The sequence below is a fragment of the Anopheles coustani genome, chromosome 2 (genome assembly GCF_943734705.1).
Source record: "Anopheles coustani chromosome 2, idAnoCousDA_361_x.2, whole genome shotgun sequence".
Lineage (NCBI taxonomy): Eukaryota > Metazoa > Arthropoda > Insecta > Diptera > Culicidae > Anopheles > Anopheles coustani.
Genome location: NC_071289.1, coordinates 79095524 through 79114964, shown reverse-complemented (window position 1 = coordinate 79114964; position 19441 = coordinate 79095524). Strand labels below are relative to the sequence as shown.

The following is a 19441-nucleotide window of genomic DNA, read 5'->3' as shown; positions in this document are numbered from 1 at the left end:
AATTCGATGCGACTCACCGTGCACGCCGTGAACCGAACCCGGGTGGAAACTAATAAAAATTCCTCGCGCGATGTTTTCGCTTCATTCGCTTACTTCGCTTCGCCATATCGCGTGCATTTCATACACTGCAATCTCGGCCGCCGGAGAGGCCTCAGGTGTGGCGGTACGACGAGCCCCAGCTCCGGAGCAGAACCTAATTAGAATCGATTCGCGCCGGTAAGCCCCAGCTCTGGTGTGTCCTGCTTGTCCGCCCGGCCATTTCTCGAGACGATCGGGTGACGTTTTCGCACGGACAAGCCCAAGACAACCAACTATCATTCCCGGAACCGGAAGGCGAAACTTTCCATCCGATGTGCCAGTCCCATCAAGCTGTCCGGCTCCCGGGAAGTGGGCGTCTAAGCGGAAGGAACCATCCTCTAAGCCGACGCTTATGCTACCCGGAGCCATCTGTATGTGCTCCACTCGTCGGGAGGATCCGCCCAACGTGCCAGCGATGCTGTGCCGTGCGCAACAGTTGAAGTTTTATCAATACAGTCGTAAGAAAACTTTCTCCATCGAAGAGCGGAGCCGGGTTTTCGCACCAGCTCGTTCGAAGGGGTGGAGCCTTCTGGAAACAATGGATAAAAATGATGACTGGCTTGAATCCAACTTGGTCGTTTCGTTCGCATTGTGCTCCACTTTTGGTAAAAGTTTCACAATCGTTCCTAGCAGATATTATAATAGATATTTTCTCGAACAGGAAACCAGATGCTTCATGCACGGAGCCTATTGAATAGGCTAAAAGAATAAAGAAAAGTCTGTCAACCAGTAACAAGACATCTTAAAGAAAAAAGGGCATCGTTAAATATTTACCATTTTCTTGAAAATACTCAACTACAAGCCACACATTAAATGACACAACAACACGAGCTTTATCTGCGAACCTTTCTCAATCGAAAACCAAAACTTTTACCTTCCTTTTAAAGATCTCTCGTTTGTTCTATTTTTTGTATCAAACTTTTCCTACTTTCTTTGTCTGTCTCTCTTAGCTATTGAAGTCGTTGTTATTAACGCGTTTGTTTGAATGGTTCGTTGTTACGTGGCAAGCTCCCCGAATGCTGCTTTCTTGTAGGTTTCCATAGTGTGATCGTCGTTGGCGTTCGTTTGTGATGCACTTCCACTCACATTTCACTCGCAAAACCGTCGGAGGTACCTCGCGCCGGATGCGGTTTTCCCCGATTTGCTGACTGACCCCCTGATGCGCTCCCTCTTCCAGACTGCCATCAACGATGACACAGTGAACTCCTTGCTGCGCCTGGTTGGAATGCAGTTGAACGGAACGGCCGGTACCGTCACCATGGCCGCCGCCTCGGAGCCGCCCGAGCCGCCACCGCGCAATCCCGACAAAATCAACGCGTCCCTCAAGCAGCTGGCCGAATCGGTAAGTTTTCTCGTGCGTCTCTCGGTGACAAATGTGAGCCGATACTGGACGAGTTATTATTTGCTACAGTTTTCAATAACGTTCGCTTAGAACTTTAGCCAACCAGAGCAAGGTTTGTTTGTGATGCTAGGAAGGGACTGACATCATCTTCACGACTGGAAACGCGGGTGAAATGGATGAATAATGCTCCTCGCAAATAGCAAACTCAAGAGTCCTGTTCTCCGGAAGCGATCCGTAATCAAATCAGTACATGCACGCTTTTCAGTACGCTCCGCTGGCAAACCGTTTCCCTCGAGGCCTCGTAATCTGTTCCCGGGAACTCGATCAAAAACTACACGTTTGCTAAAACTCTACACAACGTTGTTGTGTGTCCCTCGAGGGGATGGAAAAAGACGTCACCATGGACAACTAGTACATCTCCAACATCATCATCATCATCATCGTCAGCATCTCCATCACCGCTGTCGTTGTCAACATCGATGGCGTCCGTGTTGGGTGCATCCGTAACCGGAGTGTAGAGGTCGTTTCTCGCACAGCGCTTCGACCATCATTCGAAAGCCTGTCAGCTTAAATCGTTCGTCAAGCGTAAACACGTCCCTTTTTTCCCACCCTTCCCGGTGAGCCTCAGGTCACTTGTCCAATAAAACCCACCGATGCTGTTCCGTTACGACCGTGAGACCGACGTGTGCCATTACACACCGGAGTGCCTCGGGATAAGTCTGCAGCCCGCGGGTGATCATTTTTAACAGCAGCAAAAAATGCAATTACATTCATTAGTGAAAGAGGAATACTTTTTTTCTGCCTCCTTTTTCGATGCATGATTTACCCGAGAGAGGTCGTAGGATTATCGCCCGGTTTTGCAGTGAGTTTAATCATTTTCATTTTCACTTTCCTGCCGTCAACTGCCAGCCTTCAAAATAAAGTACGATGCAGGAATGGAGGGAAAGGAAACTCTACGAAATCGAAAAGCAAAACGCCGGTTGCAATTTGGACAGTTTACTTCACGATTAAACACTCGACGTGAAAGTGGAAAACAAGCATCCAAGCTAAATCATTTAATTTTACAATCAGTTATAACGAGAATGAGATAAAAATGGCTATGATTTAGAAGGTAAAAAACTTCTGCAGCGTACTTCAATCCACGTTTCATGTTTCCATAATTTTTGCATGAAATAAACGAAAACACCTTTCAATTAAACTTTAATCTTTCGCTTTATATCATGAACGCAAATATGATTAAAAAGGCATTCGTTGCGATACCAATGAATCCCAAGTAAACAAAACCTTCCCGGCAAACCGTGTCCATAATGATCCCGTTACATCAAACGATTTAATTTACAGCCCATTGTGTCGTATTTAGCCTACCGTTTACCCGCACCGGAATTCTTGAGCCAACGAGCAATTAATGCTAATTTGGGACGTTATTTGTTGCGCTTATCGTGGGGCTCCCGAAGTAATTTCCCCACTTTTGGCATGCGAATGTTTCCGCCAGGGCAATCTGGCACTCACTCTTTCACGCTTCACGGGGCTGTTTGGCAATGGTTGAGATTTATCTGATAACCACCTCCAACCAGCCCACCCCCGGGAGACCCATTAACCTAGAAAGCGAGAACCGATCCCGGTCCAGCATCCCAATTCGATTGGTCTCTGTTTCCACAAACGACCGAAATTGTGTTAAGGAAGGACGAGAAAATAAAAGGCCTCGGGAAAGTCGTTTCAGCTCAGCTGGATTGTGGAACCGTTGGCACACCACAGCCGGGAAAACAAGGCACGCTTTCCACTCTTCGAAAACTAGATTTCGCTCATTAAGCTCCGTTTTTGGTTAGGATTCGAGCTTTCAGCTGATAGTGAACCCCCGGAGGATCGATGGAAGGCACTCTAGAGTCCCGTTCCCCTCTTAGACGAGTTTTCTTCTCTCCACCTCTTCCCTTCCCCTTCACCAACCTCAGTCGATTTCCAACTAACTTCAATTGATAAAATTTACATATAAATTAAACTGCTGTCACAGCCAAACAGACGCGCAAAAACCGGCGGCGAGCGACGACTGCAAGTCCTTCCCGGTGCACTGATTGTGGTGCGTGTGTTTGTGCGGACTGGCAGTGGCACACCAGGGTAGTCTCTTCCTTTTGTCAAACCCGCGGAAAATGTCGCCCGAGCGAATGGCGCGCGCACTAGAGCAAACTCCGATCGACCGCTCGAAGTGACGTGATTGACGGTAACGAAAACCCGCTGATGGGCACGATGGCGCTCCTGAGGTGCTAGTGAACGGTTGGTTTGCTGTTTTTCCATCCCCGCTACCGCATTCCCCGCGCCACGCACCGGTACGCGGGACGAGAAAATTCGCTCATTTGCACAAACGACACACCGCCGCGCGTTCGACAAAAGGCCATGGCGTGGAAAACCCACATCGGGATGCTCCGATCATCGGTCGATTGGAAGCTTTAATTGGAAATAAAAACTATGATAATGCGTTCGATTGATTTTCTCGTTTAAAGACCGTTCATCCACGGGTTTTGCTAGTCAGAAAATTTGATTTTGCTTTTGAATCAGTTGCAATAAGGTTAAAAACTATCTCGTATATCACAGTTTACAAATCGCATTAAATACCCAGAACTAGGTTGAGGATTTGATGGTAGTTGTTTAATATATTAACGATATAAATTAACCACCATAAATCATTTAATGTTCAGTGGGAACTTTAATAGAATCATAAGCAGAATAATATAACAAAACTAATGTTATAAGAAGCAAATAGCGTTAACTTTATTGCTTACAACATGTAACACAGTAGTCGTGATAATAGATAAGATATTATTGGGTTCAACTAACTTCTTTCCACATCACATTTGAAGTTTCTCTACATGGCAGACCTAATGTATAATTTCTTATTAGTAGCCGATAGGTTTCAGCGGAAAATTTTCGGGATTTCTGGATTTGTTTAAAAATCCAGCTCAGAACAAGAAACAAAAATTAAGCCTATAATAAGTGCTTAATTTAAGGGTGCTGAATAGAAAATAGAAAACTAACCTAATCTATCTAATTTATAATCATCTTTTGTAATATTAAGATTGATTGATTTGCGCGTTGTCCTCAACTTTGCTTTTTTATTGGCCAATGATTTAAGGAACATAGAGGCTAGTGGATTTGTCTTGAAGCTATTCACCAGGTTTAAGAAAGTCGAACGGCGTGGGTTCGAATCCCAACCGAGACCGGACCCTCCCCTGTACGAGAGGACTGACTATCCACGTACTACAACAGGGAAACAAGTCTCCTAAGCCCTTAACGGGCAGGCATGACCAAGAGGTCGTTACGCCAAGAAGAAGAAGAAGGAAGTCGAAGGGAATTTATTAATAGGGTATTTGGATGTGATGATGTTTCTTTTATTTACTTATACTACTTATGTACGAAACCAAAGAATCACGTTCAGAAAAGCTTTTAAGAATTTGCTGAATGAGTTTTTTTGTATTTTAATTTATGAGTTTTTGTACAACAATTCCACACTGGAGCTGCATAAACTTTAATTGGTATCAGTCGGGACTTATACAAGAGAAGCTTATTTTGCAGATTCAGCTTGGATGTTCTGTTTAATAAACTATATAGACTAATAAATGTACGAGAGGACTGACTATCCACGTACAACCGGGAAACAAGTCTCGTAAGCCCTTAACGAGCAGGCATGACCAAGAGGTCGTTACGCCAAGAAGAAGAAGAAGAAGGCTAATACATCTAAATATTTTTTCACAATGTGAGTTACCTTTACGATAGGTTCTTTAAATGTAAGGCGTTTGTCGAAAATTATACAACTTATATTATTATATTATTTTGTATAATTTTACTTTGTACGGTCAAACACTATAATTTTCCGCCATGACGTAAGAACGGCGAAGAGTCCATTGGACTTTCGTAAGCTCCTTCCATACAAAAGCGACAACCCAATCGGAATTGCAATGTGTCCTCAATTTTCAGGTGGAAAACTAGCTGTACCTGACAGTACAATACCTGACGGGAATGTGAAATGTTTAACAGATGGCTGTCGTAACCGCCGAAATTACAAGCCATGATTCCAATATACAATATGTACTTTTATTTTTGACACACAATCCGTTCCTCTTAACGTTCGTCCAAAAACTGACTCCTGACCAGTCCTTCTGCCCGATCGTGCCGTTCTTGGTCCGATCCTTGCTCTCTCGATCTCTTACTGTATGCGTGTCGCAGTTCTCCCGAATTCGTATGTTTTCTCCTTTTCGTGTATCAGCTACTCACTACAAGGACATGCCGCAGTTCTCTCACCTATGTTTGCTCTCTATTTGTGATCCAACGCTCTCTGGATACCCTTCCCATAATATATGTATTTGATGAAGTGTGATTACTTATTAATTCCTACTTACGCTTTGATCCATATCTATTCTATTCTCTACATTCACCCCTTCCCCTACTCTACTGATAGATATGAAACAATACCATATCTTATAACTTTTCCGGCTTTTTGAGCCCCTGTTTTGGCCTTTACTCCGCACAATTTTCTTCCTTGTCTACTTTTATTGTCTACTGATAGATATGAAAGAGTACCATATCTTTTAACTTTTCCGGTTTCTTGACCACCCGTTTTTTTTGCATTTTCTCCTTTAAATTTTCCTCCCTGTCTACTCTTATTGCCTTCTCTAATGATTTTCGTGCGGGCAATAACGCCTGGTTTCTATTTGCCTCTGAAGAGAGTAAATCCGTTCCCAACGCTTTTTTTTTTTTTACAATCGACTACATTTCTTGAATATTGCGTGGCTCACTCGTTTTGAACAACTACCTAGAACCTTGTCACATTAGCACCGAATACCGAATACTCCATGCGGTTGTTGGTTCCTCCTGAAAATTTCCTGAGACGGCCTGACCTGCCGAATCCGTTTGCTTGTGTTCTTCATTCTATGAAGTTTTACGGCCAGCATGAGGCTTCACTTTCTCTCTGCCTCAAGAGCCTTCCGCCACTTGCACGTTTTCTTAGGATTCCTGGAAAGGAAGATCGAGATGGTTAAATATTTGTTTTGATTCTAATATATACCATTGTAGCCCTCTCAGAGGCGTCAATTTTGAAGAACATGAAACTGGGAGCTCCTTCCAGTCTTCATAGTTTTGAGGTCGATTTCCTGATGATGATAATGATGATGATGATCCTCCGAATTGTCTATCGGTTTCCGAATCTTTTCCACAAGTGCCGTTATGCAGAATCTTGCGACCCGTTTCCCGCATTTTGCCGTTGAGCGCGTGTTGTTGTATTACTTCAGTTACGCTTTCGTTAAGTTTCTCGTAGTCGAAATCACCCAGTTGGACCGTTGCTATAACCCGCCTTACATATTTTTTTACTTGGGTCAATGACATAAGCTTCAAACGCTGTACCAGGCTTCAAACGCTGTACCAATAGCTCATTCCAGTCTTCGAAAGTTTTGCAGTCGATGTCCTCCGAATTGTCTATCGGTTTACAAACCGGAATATTAATTGAGACGGTTAAGAGGGAACTCATGGAAGTAGAAAGGGTGGAGTTTTGCAAAGTGATCGCTGTCGAATGTAATGGTTCTGTGGTGAAAATTTCCTGAAACGGCCTGATCTGACCAATCCGTTTGCTTGTGTTCTTCATTCTATGAAGTTTTGCGGCCAGCATGAGGCTTTGCTTCCTCTCTGCCTCAAGAGTCTTCCGCGACTTGTACGTTTTCTTAGGATTCCTGGAAAGGAAGATCGAGATGGTTAAATATTTGTTTCGACTCTAATATATACCATTGTAGCCCTCTCAGAGGCGTCAATTTTGAAGAACATGAAACTGGGAGCTCCTTCCAGTCTTCGATAGTTTTGAAGTCGATTTCCTGATGATGATGATGATAATGATGATGATGATCCTCCGAATTGTCTATCGGTTTCCGAATCTTTTCCACAAGTGCCGTTAGGCAGAATCTTGCGACCCGTTTCCCGCATTTTGCCGTTGAGCGCGTGTTGTTGTAATACTTCAGTTACGCTTTCGTTAAGTTTCTCGTAGTCGAAATCACCCAGTTGGACCGTTGCTATAACCCGCCTTACATATTTTTTACTTGGGTCAATGCCATACGCTTTTAACGCTGTACCAGGCTTCAAACGCTGTACCAATAGCTCCTTCCAGTCTTCGAAAGTTTTGCAGTCGTTTTCCTCCGAATTGTGTATCGTAGTTTACAAACCGGAATATTAATTGAGACGGTTGAGAGGGAACTCATGGAAGTAGAAAGGGTGGAGTTTTGCAAAGTGATCGCTGTCGAATGTAATGGTTCTGTGGTGAAAATTTCCTGAAACGGCCTGATCTGCCGAACCCGTTTGCTTGTGTTCTTCATTCTATGAAGTTTTGCGGCCAGCATGAGGCTTTGCTTCCTCTCTGCCTCAAGAGGCTTCCGCGACTTGTACGTTTTCTTAGGATTCCTGGAAAGGAAGATCGAGATGGTTAAATATTTGTTTCGACTCTAATATATACCATTGTAGCCCTCTCAGAGGCGTCAATTTTGAAGAACATGAAACTGGGAGCTCCTTCCAGTCTTCGATAGTTTTGAAGTCGATTTCCTGATGATGATGATGATAATGATGATGATGATCCTCCGAATTGTCTATCGGTTTCCGAATCTTTTCCACAAGTGCCGTTAGGCAGAATCTTGCGACCCGTTTCCCGCATTTTGCCGTTGAGCGCGTGTTGTTGTATTACTTCAGTTACGCTTTCGTTAAGTTTCTCGTAGTCGAAATCACCCAGTTGGACCGTTGCTATAACCCGCCTTACATATTTTTTACTTGGGTCAATGACATAAGCTTCAAACGCTGTACCAGGCTTCAAACGCTGTACCAATAGCTCCTTCCAGTCTTCGAAAGTTTTGCAGTCGATGTCCTCCGAATTGTCTATCGGTTTACAAACCGGAATATTAATTGAGACGGTTAAGAGGGAACTCATGGAAGTAGAAAGGGTGGAGTTTTGCAAAGTGATCGCTGTCGAATGTAATGGTTCTGTGGTGAAAATTTCCTGAAACGGCCTGATCTGACCAATCCGTTTGCTTGTGTTCTTCATTCTATGAAGTTTTGCGGCCAGCATGAGGCTTTGCTTCCTCTCTGCCTCAAGAGCCTTCCGCGACTTGTACGTTTTCTTAGGATTCCTGGAAAGGAAGATCGAGATGGTTAAATATTTGTTTCGACTCTAATATATACCTTTGTAGCCCTCTCAGAGGCGTCAATTTTGAAGAACATGAAACTGGGAGCTCCTTCCAGTCTTCGATAGTTTTGAAGTCGATTTCCTGATGATGATGATGATAATGATGATGATGATCCTGCGAATTGTCTATCGGTTTCCGAATCTTTTCCACAAGTGCCGTTAGGCAGAATCTTGCGACCCGTTTCCCGCATTTTGCCGTTGAGCGCGTGTTGTTGTATTACTTCAGTTACGCTTACGTTATGTTTCTCCTGAGTCAAAGTCACACAATTAGACCGTTGCTAGAACCCGCTTCATGTATTTTAAGTCGGGTTCCTCACGCCTTGGTTCAATTTCCTACGTTTCAAACGCTGTACTGTTATAGGACTATCATAGAACGTCCACGGTCAATGTTAGATGATTCAGATTTCAAACGATCAATGAGGAACGAGGCAGTTTTGACTGCAGTATATCTGATCAATAGCAGTCCAACTTCAGCGCTACCAAACAATAAAACGCCGTATGAAATGTGGTTCGCGGAGAAATCAAATGTGTCTCATCTGAAAATTCTCGGAAGTAAGGCATTTTGTCACACACTAAAGCAAAGCGAACGAAGTTTGATGCCAAAAGCCAAATTGGTTATATGTCCGGGTATGGAAGCAACACATATCGAGTATGGGATCCTGATGCTAACGTCGCGTCCCGATATCAGTATGGCAATCAATATTTTAAGCCGTTTCCAGAGAGGTGCTACTGATGTACATTGGAATTATCTGAAACGTGTGTGACTACATTTACAAGGAATGGAGAATTCTTGTTTGGAATATCGTGAAGCTTGAATCGAACCAATGTTAGGGTTTGCTGACGCAGATTGGGGTAGCAACATGGATGATCGTCATTCAATCAGTGATTGTTAGAAAGGCTATGATAGAGAGGGAGTGTTGAAGAAGCAATCATAGAAGCCTTAGTTTGCATTGAAGAGTTGAGTCTTATTCAAGCAGCGAGTGAAAACAGTCGTTACTTTGGACAGCTAATACAAGAGATTCAAACCACGTTCACATATTCAACTTGTACCAGGCTTCAAACGCTGTACCAATAGCTCCTTCCAGTCTTCGAAAGTTTTGCAGTCGATTTCCTCCGAATTGTGTATCGTAGTTAACAAACCGGAATATTAATTGAGACGGTTGAGAGGGAATTCATGGAAGTAGAAAGGGTGGAGTTTTGCAAAATGATCGCCGTTGAATGTAATGATTATGTGGTGAAAATTTCCTGAAACGGCCTGATCTGCCCAATCCGTTTGCTTGTGTTCTTCATTCTATGAAGTTTTGCGGTCAGCATGAGACTTCGCTTTCTCTCCGCCTCAAGAGCCTTTCAACTTGTTTTCTTAGGATTCCTGGGAAAGAAAATAAAGATCGTTCAATATTTGTTTTGATTCCAATTCATACCCTTGTGTCCCTCTCAGAGGCGTCAATTTCCAAGAACATGAAACTGGGAGCATCCTTGCCTTTCAGTTCTATTATATATAATGTAGCCCTCCCAGAGGCGTCCATTTATATATAGCGCATGAAACTGGGAGCGTCCATGCCTTTCTTTTCTATTATATACAATGTAGCCCTCCCAGAGGCGTCCATTTATTTAAGGTTCATGAAACTGGGAGCGTCCATGTCTTTCTTTTCTTTATTTGTGAAATGTAGCCCTCCCAGAGGCGTCCTTTTATTTCAAGTGCATGAAACTGGGAGCGTCCATGCCTTTCAGTTCTATTATATATAATGTAGCCCTCCCAGAGGCGTCCATTTATTTAAGGTCCATGAAACTGGGAGCGTCCATGCCTTTCGGTTCTATTACATATAATGTAGCCCTCCCAGAGGCGTCCGTTTATACATAGTGCATGAAACTGGGAGCGTCCATGCCTTTCAGTTCTATTATATATAATGTAGCCCTCCCAGAAGCGTCCATTTATTTAAGGTCCATGAAACTGGGAGCGTCCATGCCTTTCGGTTCTATTATACAATGTAGCCCTCCCAGAGGCGTAAATTTGTAAAGTACATGAAACTGGGAGCGTCCATGCCTCCCGATTATTATATATAATGTAGCCCTTCCAGAGGCGTTCATTTTTATAAAGTTCATGAAACTGGGAGCGTCCATGCCTTTCGGTTCTATTATACAATGTAGCCCTCCCAGAGGCGTAAATTTGTAAAGTACATGAAACTGGGAGCGTCCATGCCTCCCGATTATTATATATAATGTAGCCCTCCCAGAGGCGTTCATTTTCATAAAGTACATGAAACTGGGAGCGTCCATGCCTTCCGATTATTATATATAATGTAGCCCTCCCAGAGGCGTTCATTTTTATAAAGTTCATGAAACTGGGAGCGTCCATGCCTTCCGATTCTATTATATATATGATGTAGCCCTCCCAGAGGCGTCCATTTATTTAAGGTCCATGAAATGAGGTCCATGGACGCTCCCATGCCTTTCGGTTCTATTACATATAATGTAGCCCTCCCAGAGGCGTTCATTTTCATAAAGTACATGAAACTGGGAGCGTCCATGCCTTCCGATTATTATATATAATGTAGCCCTCCCAGAGGCGTTCATTTTTATAAAGTACATGAAACTGGGAGCGTCCATGCCTTCCGATTATTATATATAATGTAGCCCTCCCAGAGGCGTCCATTTATATAACGTACATGAAACTGGAAGCGTCCATGCTCTCCGATTCTATTATATCGCTATCAAATATAAAGTTTATAAATGCTATTTTCGCCCCATGTCGTAGTTTCGCATTTTCAAACATGCCAAATCACAAGAACGAACAAAGAAAACAGATGTCACACATGCTTAAGTCTGACCGTATTTTTAGTTTTCGTTTCGCCTCGCTCTGTTTCGTCGAGACATGATCGAACGTGAGAAGCACTGCCCCGCTCGCCATCAACGGTTTGCTACGACTCGCCGGCAGAACGGTACGGAGTGCAAATCATGCGCAGCACCCAACGTGTTATAACACGCGTCGCGTCACAAACATGTCGAGACATGATCGAACGTGAGAAGCACTGCCCCGCTCGCCGTCAATGGTTTGCGCGATCAACAATCTATCAAGCTTTCACGTACACGACACTACGAATCCCGGCAAATTTCAATTTCCCGTTGGTTCACTCGTAAATACTTACGATTTGGGAGCGTGGTTTGCGCCATTGTCGTAACCGCCGAAATTACAAGCCATGATTCCAATATACAATATGTACTTTTATTTTTGACACACAATCCGTTCCTCTTAACGTTCGTCCAAAAACTGACTCCTGACCAGTCCTTCTGCCCGATCGTGCCGTTCTTGGTCCGATCCTTGCTCTCTCGATCTCTTACTGTATGCGTGTCGCAGTTCTCCCGAATTCGTATGTTTTCTCCTTTTCGTGTATCAGCTACTCACTACAAGGACATGCCGCAGTTCTCTCACCTATGTTTGCTCTCTATTTGTGATCCAACGCTCTCTGGATACCCTTCCCATAATATATGTATTTGATGAAGTGTGATTACTTATTAATTCCTACTTACGCTTTGATCCATATCTATTCTATTCTCTACAATGGCGTATCGCGCAGTTGCACCTGAAGCATCTTTTTCCTCTTTTTTCCCTTTCTCCCTCCCAGAAAACTCGCTCGCTAGACACCACGGACAAGCAGGCGGTCACGGGCTCGGGTAGCAACGGTGGTCGCCCCTTCCGGCCCATTTTATCGCTCGACAACAATGCCAAACCGACGTCCAAACCGTTCGATGCGCCCGAGCGTGGTACGCCAACGTCGGCACCGGCCGTATCCTTCGGCGGGGCTTCCGGGTCAGAGCAGGCCGGAGCCTCCTCCGAGCCGGGGGCAAGCGGTAGCGGCACCAGCAACGTCACCGTCGGTGGACAACGACCATCGAACCCGCAGCAGTCCTGCTCGTCGTCCTCTTCCGGTGAGGCGATGGCGACGGTGACGGCGGCCAACGGGACGGTGGCCGAGGGTGTTGCTCCGAACACCTCACCCTCGGGCAGTGGTAGCTCGCAGGTGAACTCCGGCTCGGACAAAGCGTTCGCCCTGGTGCAGCAGCACAAGCACAAGGACACCAGTCCAGCCGGAGCGGCCGGAGATGGCGATAATCTCTTCAAGAACGGCGTCAGCGATTTGGGTAGGTACAAGCGCACTCGAAGCAACGTCAACAGCATCCGCAACCGGAGCGTTTTTCCTGTTAGTAACTCCCTCCCCTCTCTCACTCTATCTGTTCCCTTACTTTTCTCCGTACTAATTAGAATCTCCACAAACGACCAAGATACGACTCGAAAACGAACGGTTGTCGGCCGAGATTACGCGGTTGAAAAAGTTGCTCGAATGCTCACCGGACGGGGCCGGGGCGGTCGGTGGCATCGATCTGCTCTCCGATAGCAACAGCTTCGATGCGCACTCGACGGACGACAGCGGCAGCCGGATGGAGAAGCTGGAGAACGAGCTGCGAATATCGAAGGAGCTGATTCAAAGTAAGTCCGATTTTCTGATGACGCAACCGATTGCCGCTAATTGGCGGCCATTCCAGCATTTAAATGTAATTTCTGTTCGGAGAAGGAGACCAGTAGCCTCTGGAAGTTCTAACGAAGAAGAATATTATGCACAGACGGCGCTATGCTAATTTACCTAAATTGAAGTTTTTAAATCGTTTTCCCTTTTCGTGAAGCGCTTAAATCGCATAACGCCATTAGGGATTATCTTCATTAAAAATGCTGACCAATACCTGAAGTGACTAATCATTTAAAGCAGAAATGTCAAACATACGGCCAGCGACCCCTTTGAAGCATTATATGGAGAGTTTTAAGCCTTAAGTATTGGCAATCATTTGAGAAAAAAAAATGTTGTGGACGTGGTTCCACGTACTAAGAATTTCATACGAGCGTTTAGTCCTCTTGAACCACCATAAGTTTTGTTTTTAATTCGATAAGAAAGCCATACTCATCATTGTTCCATATTACGCTGCATACATAAGGCGGTGGATGAGTAAGGGTTTTACACAGATTTTTCGAGAAAAGTGAAAGATATGTAGCAGTGTAAAGGATTATATGGCTGTGACGAAGCAACGGCTGTGACAATCAGCAACGTTCCAAAAAACCTGAAATACTTTCTTTTTTTACCACAATTGTTACGGAGAATGAATCGCGTTTAAAACGTGACGTGCAAGGGATACCAAATCAAAGTTCGCGTTTTCAATATCCAATCTGAGTTCGATACAACAAATATGATTGTTAGTTATCCGTGCCTTTAGTTTTGATTCATTTGTAAAAAAAAGTTGCTCAGGATAAAAAGCTGTTTCCCAAAAATCGATAAAATGGTTGCGGCGAATTCAGTTAAATTTGAATAATTCGGAATAAGTTTTTTTCGCCAGCTTCGTTTTCCATGAACACTATTTATTTGCTAGTCTAAAACAATGTGTGTAAAACCCTTGCTATTGTTCATCGCCATATGTGTGCGTCATAATCAAAAGATGGATATAATTGATAGCAAAATTAAAAGAGGTAATATAATACACCAAAAATCAAAATCATACATGTTAAGTTGAAAGCACACTGATAAGAACCTATTTTCATAAATCAAACCAATGTTATGTTTTAGCCCGCAAACGTATTTTGGGAGGAAATGCGGCCCGCGAGGTCAACTGAGTTAGACATCACTGATTTAGAGCAATAACCTACCTATCTTCCAAATCCATCTACCTTTCCGTTAGGTTTAAAGCTCGAGCGCAAGAAGCTCCGTGCGGACAAGAACGATCTTCTGTCGCAGGTGAAGCAACTCTGCTCGTCCCTGCAAGACAAGGAGCAAGAGCTGCGCAACTTCATACGCACCTACGAGCAGCGGATACGCGAGTCCGAGTCCAACTCCGCCAAACAGAACACGGACCGGGAGCGGGAAAGATGGTCTCTGCTGAAGCACGCCCGCGACGAGGCCGAACGATCGATTGCGTTGGCGGCTCAGCTGAACGCGCGCGATCTGCAGCTCCAGCAGACGCAGGAGCAGCTCCAAGAAGCCCGCCGACAGCTGTCCGGTTGCATCGGCTCGGACCAGGAGAGTCTGGTATCGGCCGCCCCGCTGACGCCCCCGTCCGGGCTGATGGCGCACAATGCGGCGACGGCGATGTCGGGCGCCGGGTACAGCAACATCAGCGGGACACCCGGAGACCGCGGTTCGTGCAGTGCCGATTCGGGAGTGAGAGGTAAGCTAACCAAGACGCTCGCCCACACGGTGACCCCTGGAGTGGCGGGGTCGGGAACGATGGTTTGCCTTACCAAAACCTAGACTTTGTTGCAGGCAGCAGCGACCGGGAGAGCGCCGCGGGGGATTTGAACCTCAGCGATGGGCCGTGCGAGAACGGACCCTGCATACAGGTGGACTCGGACAGTGTGTCGCTGGTTTCCAGCCACCACAATGTGTATCAGTGTAAGTGTAGGTCCTTACGGCGGTTTTAAGTGAGAGAGACCCGCCTAACCCGAAGGTATCTTTCAGATGGAACACCAAAAGAAAGGAGTCCGACTCTGTCTCCACTGAATGCCGGCGCTTACTCCCGAGCCGTGGACAGTGCAGCACTCTCGAGGTACGTACTACGGAGTCAACACACCGCCACCCCCGCATATACTAACGCTTGCCACAGTTCTTACAGGTCCGTTGAGCAGCTCGGATCGCCGGTGGACAACGAAAATCAAACCTTCGCCCGAAGACTTCAGCAGCAACAATCGACGGGCGGAGCGTCGTCATCTGGATCCACTAAGACGCAAAGCTCCGGCCTGACGGGTCGGACCGGCCGGGGCGGCACCTGGGGCAGCATATCGCGCGTCTTTGCCCGCAGCCGCAACCGCAACAAGAACGCCCCGATCGACACCGAGGCGTCCGACTTCCAGTGGAGTCCGCTGACGGAGGAAGGGTACGCGGAAAAGCTGCGGCTACTCCGGGAAGCTTCCTCGATGCCGATGGAGCGCTGGCGTGCCTCGCAGGTGCTCGCCTGGCTGGAGGTGGCGCTCGGTATGCCACAGTACAGTGGGCGCTGTGCCGAGAACGTCAAGAGTGGAAAGGTGCTGCTGGAGCTGAGCGATGCGGAATTGGAGACGGGACTCGGGACGACGCACCCAATGCACCGGAAGAAGCTACGGCTGGCCATCGAGGAGCAGCGTCGACCGGAGCTGGTGCGCTATCCGACCATTGGCCAGCTGGGACACACGTAAGCACCTCCAACCGAGAGTTGAAAACTGAGCCCCAATACCACTGAAACCTTCCGTCCTTCCACAGATGGGTCGCTTCGGAGTGGCTTCCAGACATTGGACTGCCCCAGTACTCGGAGTCGTTCATGCACTCGCTCGTGGACGCCCGAATGCTGGATACGCTTTCCAAAAAGGAACTGGAGAAGTACCTTGGTGTGACCAGGAAATTTCACCAGGCGAGCATAGTTCACGGTACGTCTGATGAGATACGAGAACTTTGGTGTTGGGAGTTTCTAAACGAATCCTGCGGTATTTCCAGGTATCCATGTGCTCCGCATCATGAAGTACGACCGCCAGGCGATTGCGATGCGCCGTCTGCAATCGGAGAATGTCGACACCGATCCAATCGTGTGGACTAATCAGCGCTTCATCCGTTGGGCTCGGTCAATCGATTTGGGCGAGTATGCGGATAATTTGAAGGGTAAGATATCATCTTTTGATCGCTCCTTAAAAGTTTTATAAATAAATTCATAACTTCACACCTTATACAAATAGTTGGTTAGGAACTTGTTCGAAAATTATACTTCTTACGTTTAAGAAACTATAGCGTTTTACACAAACTACTTCCTACTTACTTAAAACTGGAATAGATTACTTTGCCCAAATGCTTTTTGGGAGTCATTTTGACCCCTATTTTTAAAACGCTATAACTTCACTATTTCAGAAGATTTTTGAAATCCGTAAACTGTTACTTTTTAGTATATTTGTTGACTATCTTTTAACGTTTTTAATTTTTTGATGTACCACTTCATCATTCTGCCACTTTGAGATATTAAAGTCGAAAATTGCGTTGCCTTTTTTTAGCATAGCCTATATTTTGACTCTTACTACTAAATGTTCGTTGCCCATCGCTAATCGTTTCCTTCATCTCTATCATCAACCATTATCCGTTTTGCAGATAGTGGCGTCCACGGTGGACTGGTCGTGCTGGAACCGTCCTTCTCCGGAGACACGATGGCAACAGCGCTCGGCATTCCGCCATCGAAGAACATCATCCGGCGCCACTTGGCGACCGAGTTCGAGGCACTCATCCTACCGGCAAGGTAAGCGAAAGCCCGTCCGTTCCTTGCGGACGGAACGATTATTATGTTTGGTTGTGTCTTATCATCGCCGGCGAGTGGAGAGAGAGAGGGAGAGGGAGGGAGAGAGAGAGAGTGAGACTACACTCTCCATCGCCGGCCATCCCTTCATTGCGCCGTCTTCCCACCATCATCAACCCCCTCAAACAACCACCCACCCACCACCAGGTCACGTCCTCTGGTCCGCTTTCATCGTCAGCATCAAGCGTCAAAAAATAAAATGGCATCACATTATCCATTTTCCTCCCGCCACCATCGATGATCATATTCATGTCGTGTCCGCCTTTTGGGGATCGATCATCTTATCACATATTTTTCTCTTTCTTCTCTTTCCCATTTCTCTCTCTCTCTCTCTTTCTCTCTCTCTCTTCTTATCTCTTTCTATTGATATCTTTTCCCACCCACCGTCCGAATGTTGGACCCCCTTCCCCGGGTGTTAACCTTCGATGTGGTCGATAACCACAACCAACCGATCCCTTTCGTTCACCCTTCCTGCCCCGTTTCGAATTTTCCGGCTCGGAAAAAAACTACTAACACTACAAACACCACGAAAAACCCAATTTTCCCCGTTCTTAATTTACGTACAACCACTCTTGTCACCCGAACAAACATTGACCGGGGTGTGGAATTTGGAAAACGTATTCCTTGACCCACGTGCTCGTGGGCCACGTTTTGCCACCCGGAACCGGGAATGGGATCGGTTTTGTGTTTTACCCATTGCCACAGGTACGTGATATTCTGCCAAATGGAAGAGTATCCCATGGACAACTCCCGAGCCACTTCCACACTGCACAAGAGCTCGATTAGATAAATTAGACGCCCGCGAAAAACGGGCGGAGGTACCAACAAAAACATGATCCACACTCGTAGCTAATGAGGGACTTGTGGGGGGGAAACAACGGAACGGACACACGTGTTCGGGGGTGCAACCAGAAACGCTTCTCGCGACACCACGCAACAGCCCGCTAGAACAATAATCACTAATGTCACACGGCACGGCCGAGGCACGCTAGTCACCGCAAAAAAACAAAAAGGAAAACCGATTTCCCATTTGCCCGGAAAATGTATGTTCCACGGGTGGGAAGAAAATAGAAGCCAATTTTCTGTCGTATCTGTCTGTGTGTGTCTGTGTGTGTGTAGGGGAGGACGCGTGTGTCCAGTGAGGTGGCGGAAGACCATTGGAAAAAGGTCAGCGGCCCCCGAGCATCCGTTGGTATTTTAGCGAAGGAAATATTGATTTTTACAAACCCCCGCTTTCCAAACCCACTTAGGCTAGTGAAACTCGGACTGGTGGGCCCAGATGGCCACCGGGAAGGCGCGATTTAAACCGAGCAAACCAAACGCGACGTACGCCAAAACGCCAAAACAATGTAAGCATGATAGCTTTTTCTATGTATAAAACCGCGCAACAGGTCCGCCGACTAGGGAACCATAAACAACACACGACATAAAACACACGCAAAATAAACAGAAGATAAAACAAATCAATCTATGTTAGTATAGTATACAGCCAGCTGTAAGTTGTACTACTACTGCTACTCATACTACTACTACGACTACTAATCATGCAACCGGCAGCAAAAAGGGATATTGAAAATCAAACAGTTTAAACACAACACAACGAGAATCAAAATCGACCGTTTTAAAAAAAAAAAAAGAAGGGCGTAGTAGAACCCAACTAAAGCACAAATGTAGCCCCGAATCCAACCCACGCTAATCCGCTGAGACAATGATTGAATTAGAGATCAACAATAAAATTGTTTCTATTCCGTTAACACTCGCGTGAATGTTCAATTCGAATGGTGGTAAGCACCTTGAAAGGCTTGAAGAAAAGAAAAGGTTCGTAAGTTGGTTTTCCTTATCGATGTCGTCTCGTTCTTTTTGTTTAGCTGTGTTTGGTGTTTGTGTGCCTGATGATGAGATATGGATATTTATTTGTTGTATCTAATTTATTTTGACTCTTTTTGAGGAATGTTAAATTTTCGTTCTCAACGTACGACCTCGTGCTCATGTTTTCGGTTTCTTGAAGCACCATATCGATCCAACCTCCCCCCGTGTGGTTCAAGCCCTTGATCTTGATGATACGCTCGCTCTGGTCGCGATTCCGCAAGTAATCTTTCATTCAACCCCTTTCGCCGAGACGCTTGAAAAGTTTTCAAACGGGCGGAGGTCGGAACTGCCAGACAAAGCGCGCCGTTGTGCAATCGCACGTCACGGCTCGCTTCGCCATAACTCGGGGTGAGAATGGCATCACCTGATGGGATCTGCACAACAGCCCGCGCAGGGGCTTCCTAGCGTTTTCCACGCCAGCCACCCACCCACTGCTCAAATAACCAGCACGCGGAAAACTCAAACATTTAGTGGAAGACGTTTTGCTCTGCGACGGCATGAACTTTTTGTTCACCCACTTTAACCAAAACAGCTACCACGTCGGCGCAAAAGTACGCCAACTTTCGTCATCTCTTTTCTCAACCTTTTGCCTGGTCCCCTCCCTC

General features: G+C 45.8%; 1 protein-coding gene across 1 annotated transcript in view; it reads left to right on the top strand.

The window, feature by feature from the left end:
* Positions 1–1288: 1288 nt before the first annotated feature.
* Positions 1289–19441, top strand: part of LOC131262934 (kazrin) — a 40479-nt gene continuing 22326 nt past the window's right edge. The window contains exons 1-10 of the mRNA XM_058265036.1: positions 1289–1420; positions 12245–12761; positions 12883–13107; positions 14343–14828; positions 14912–15052; positions 15119–15206; positions 15264–15827; positions 15896–16059; positions 16127–16288; positions 16766–16910. Of these exons, the coding sequence (XP_058121019.1) occupies positions 1304–1420; positions 12245–12761; positions 12883–13107; positions 14343–14828; positions 14912–15052; positions 15119–15206; positions 15264–15827; positions 15896–16059; positions 16127–16288; positions 16766–16910 (2609 nt within the window). The 5' untranslated portion in view covers positions 1289–1303. The remainder of the gene's footprint in view (positions 1421–12244; positions 12762–12882; positions 13108–14342; positions 14829–14911; positions 15053–15118; positions 15207–15263; positions 15828–15895; positions 16060–16126; positions 16289–16765; positions 16911–19441) is intronic.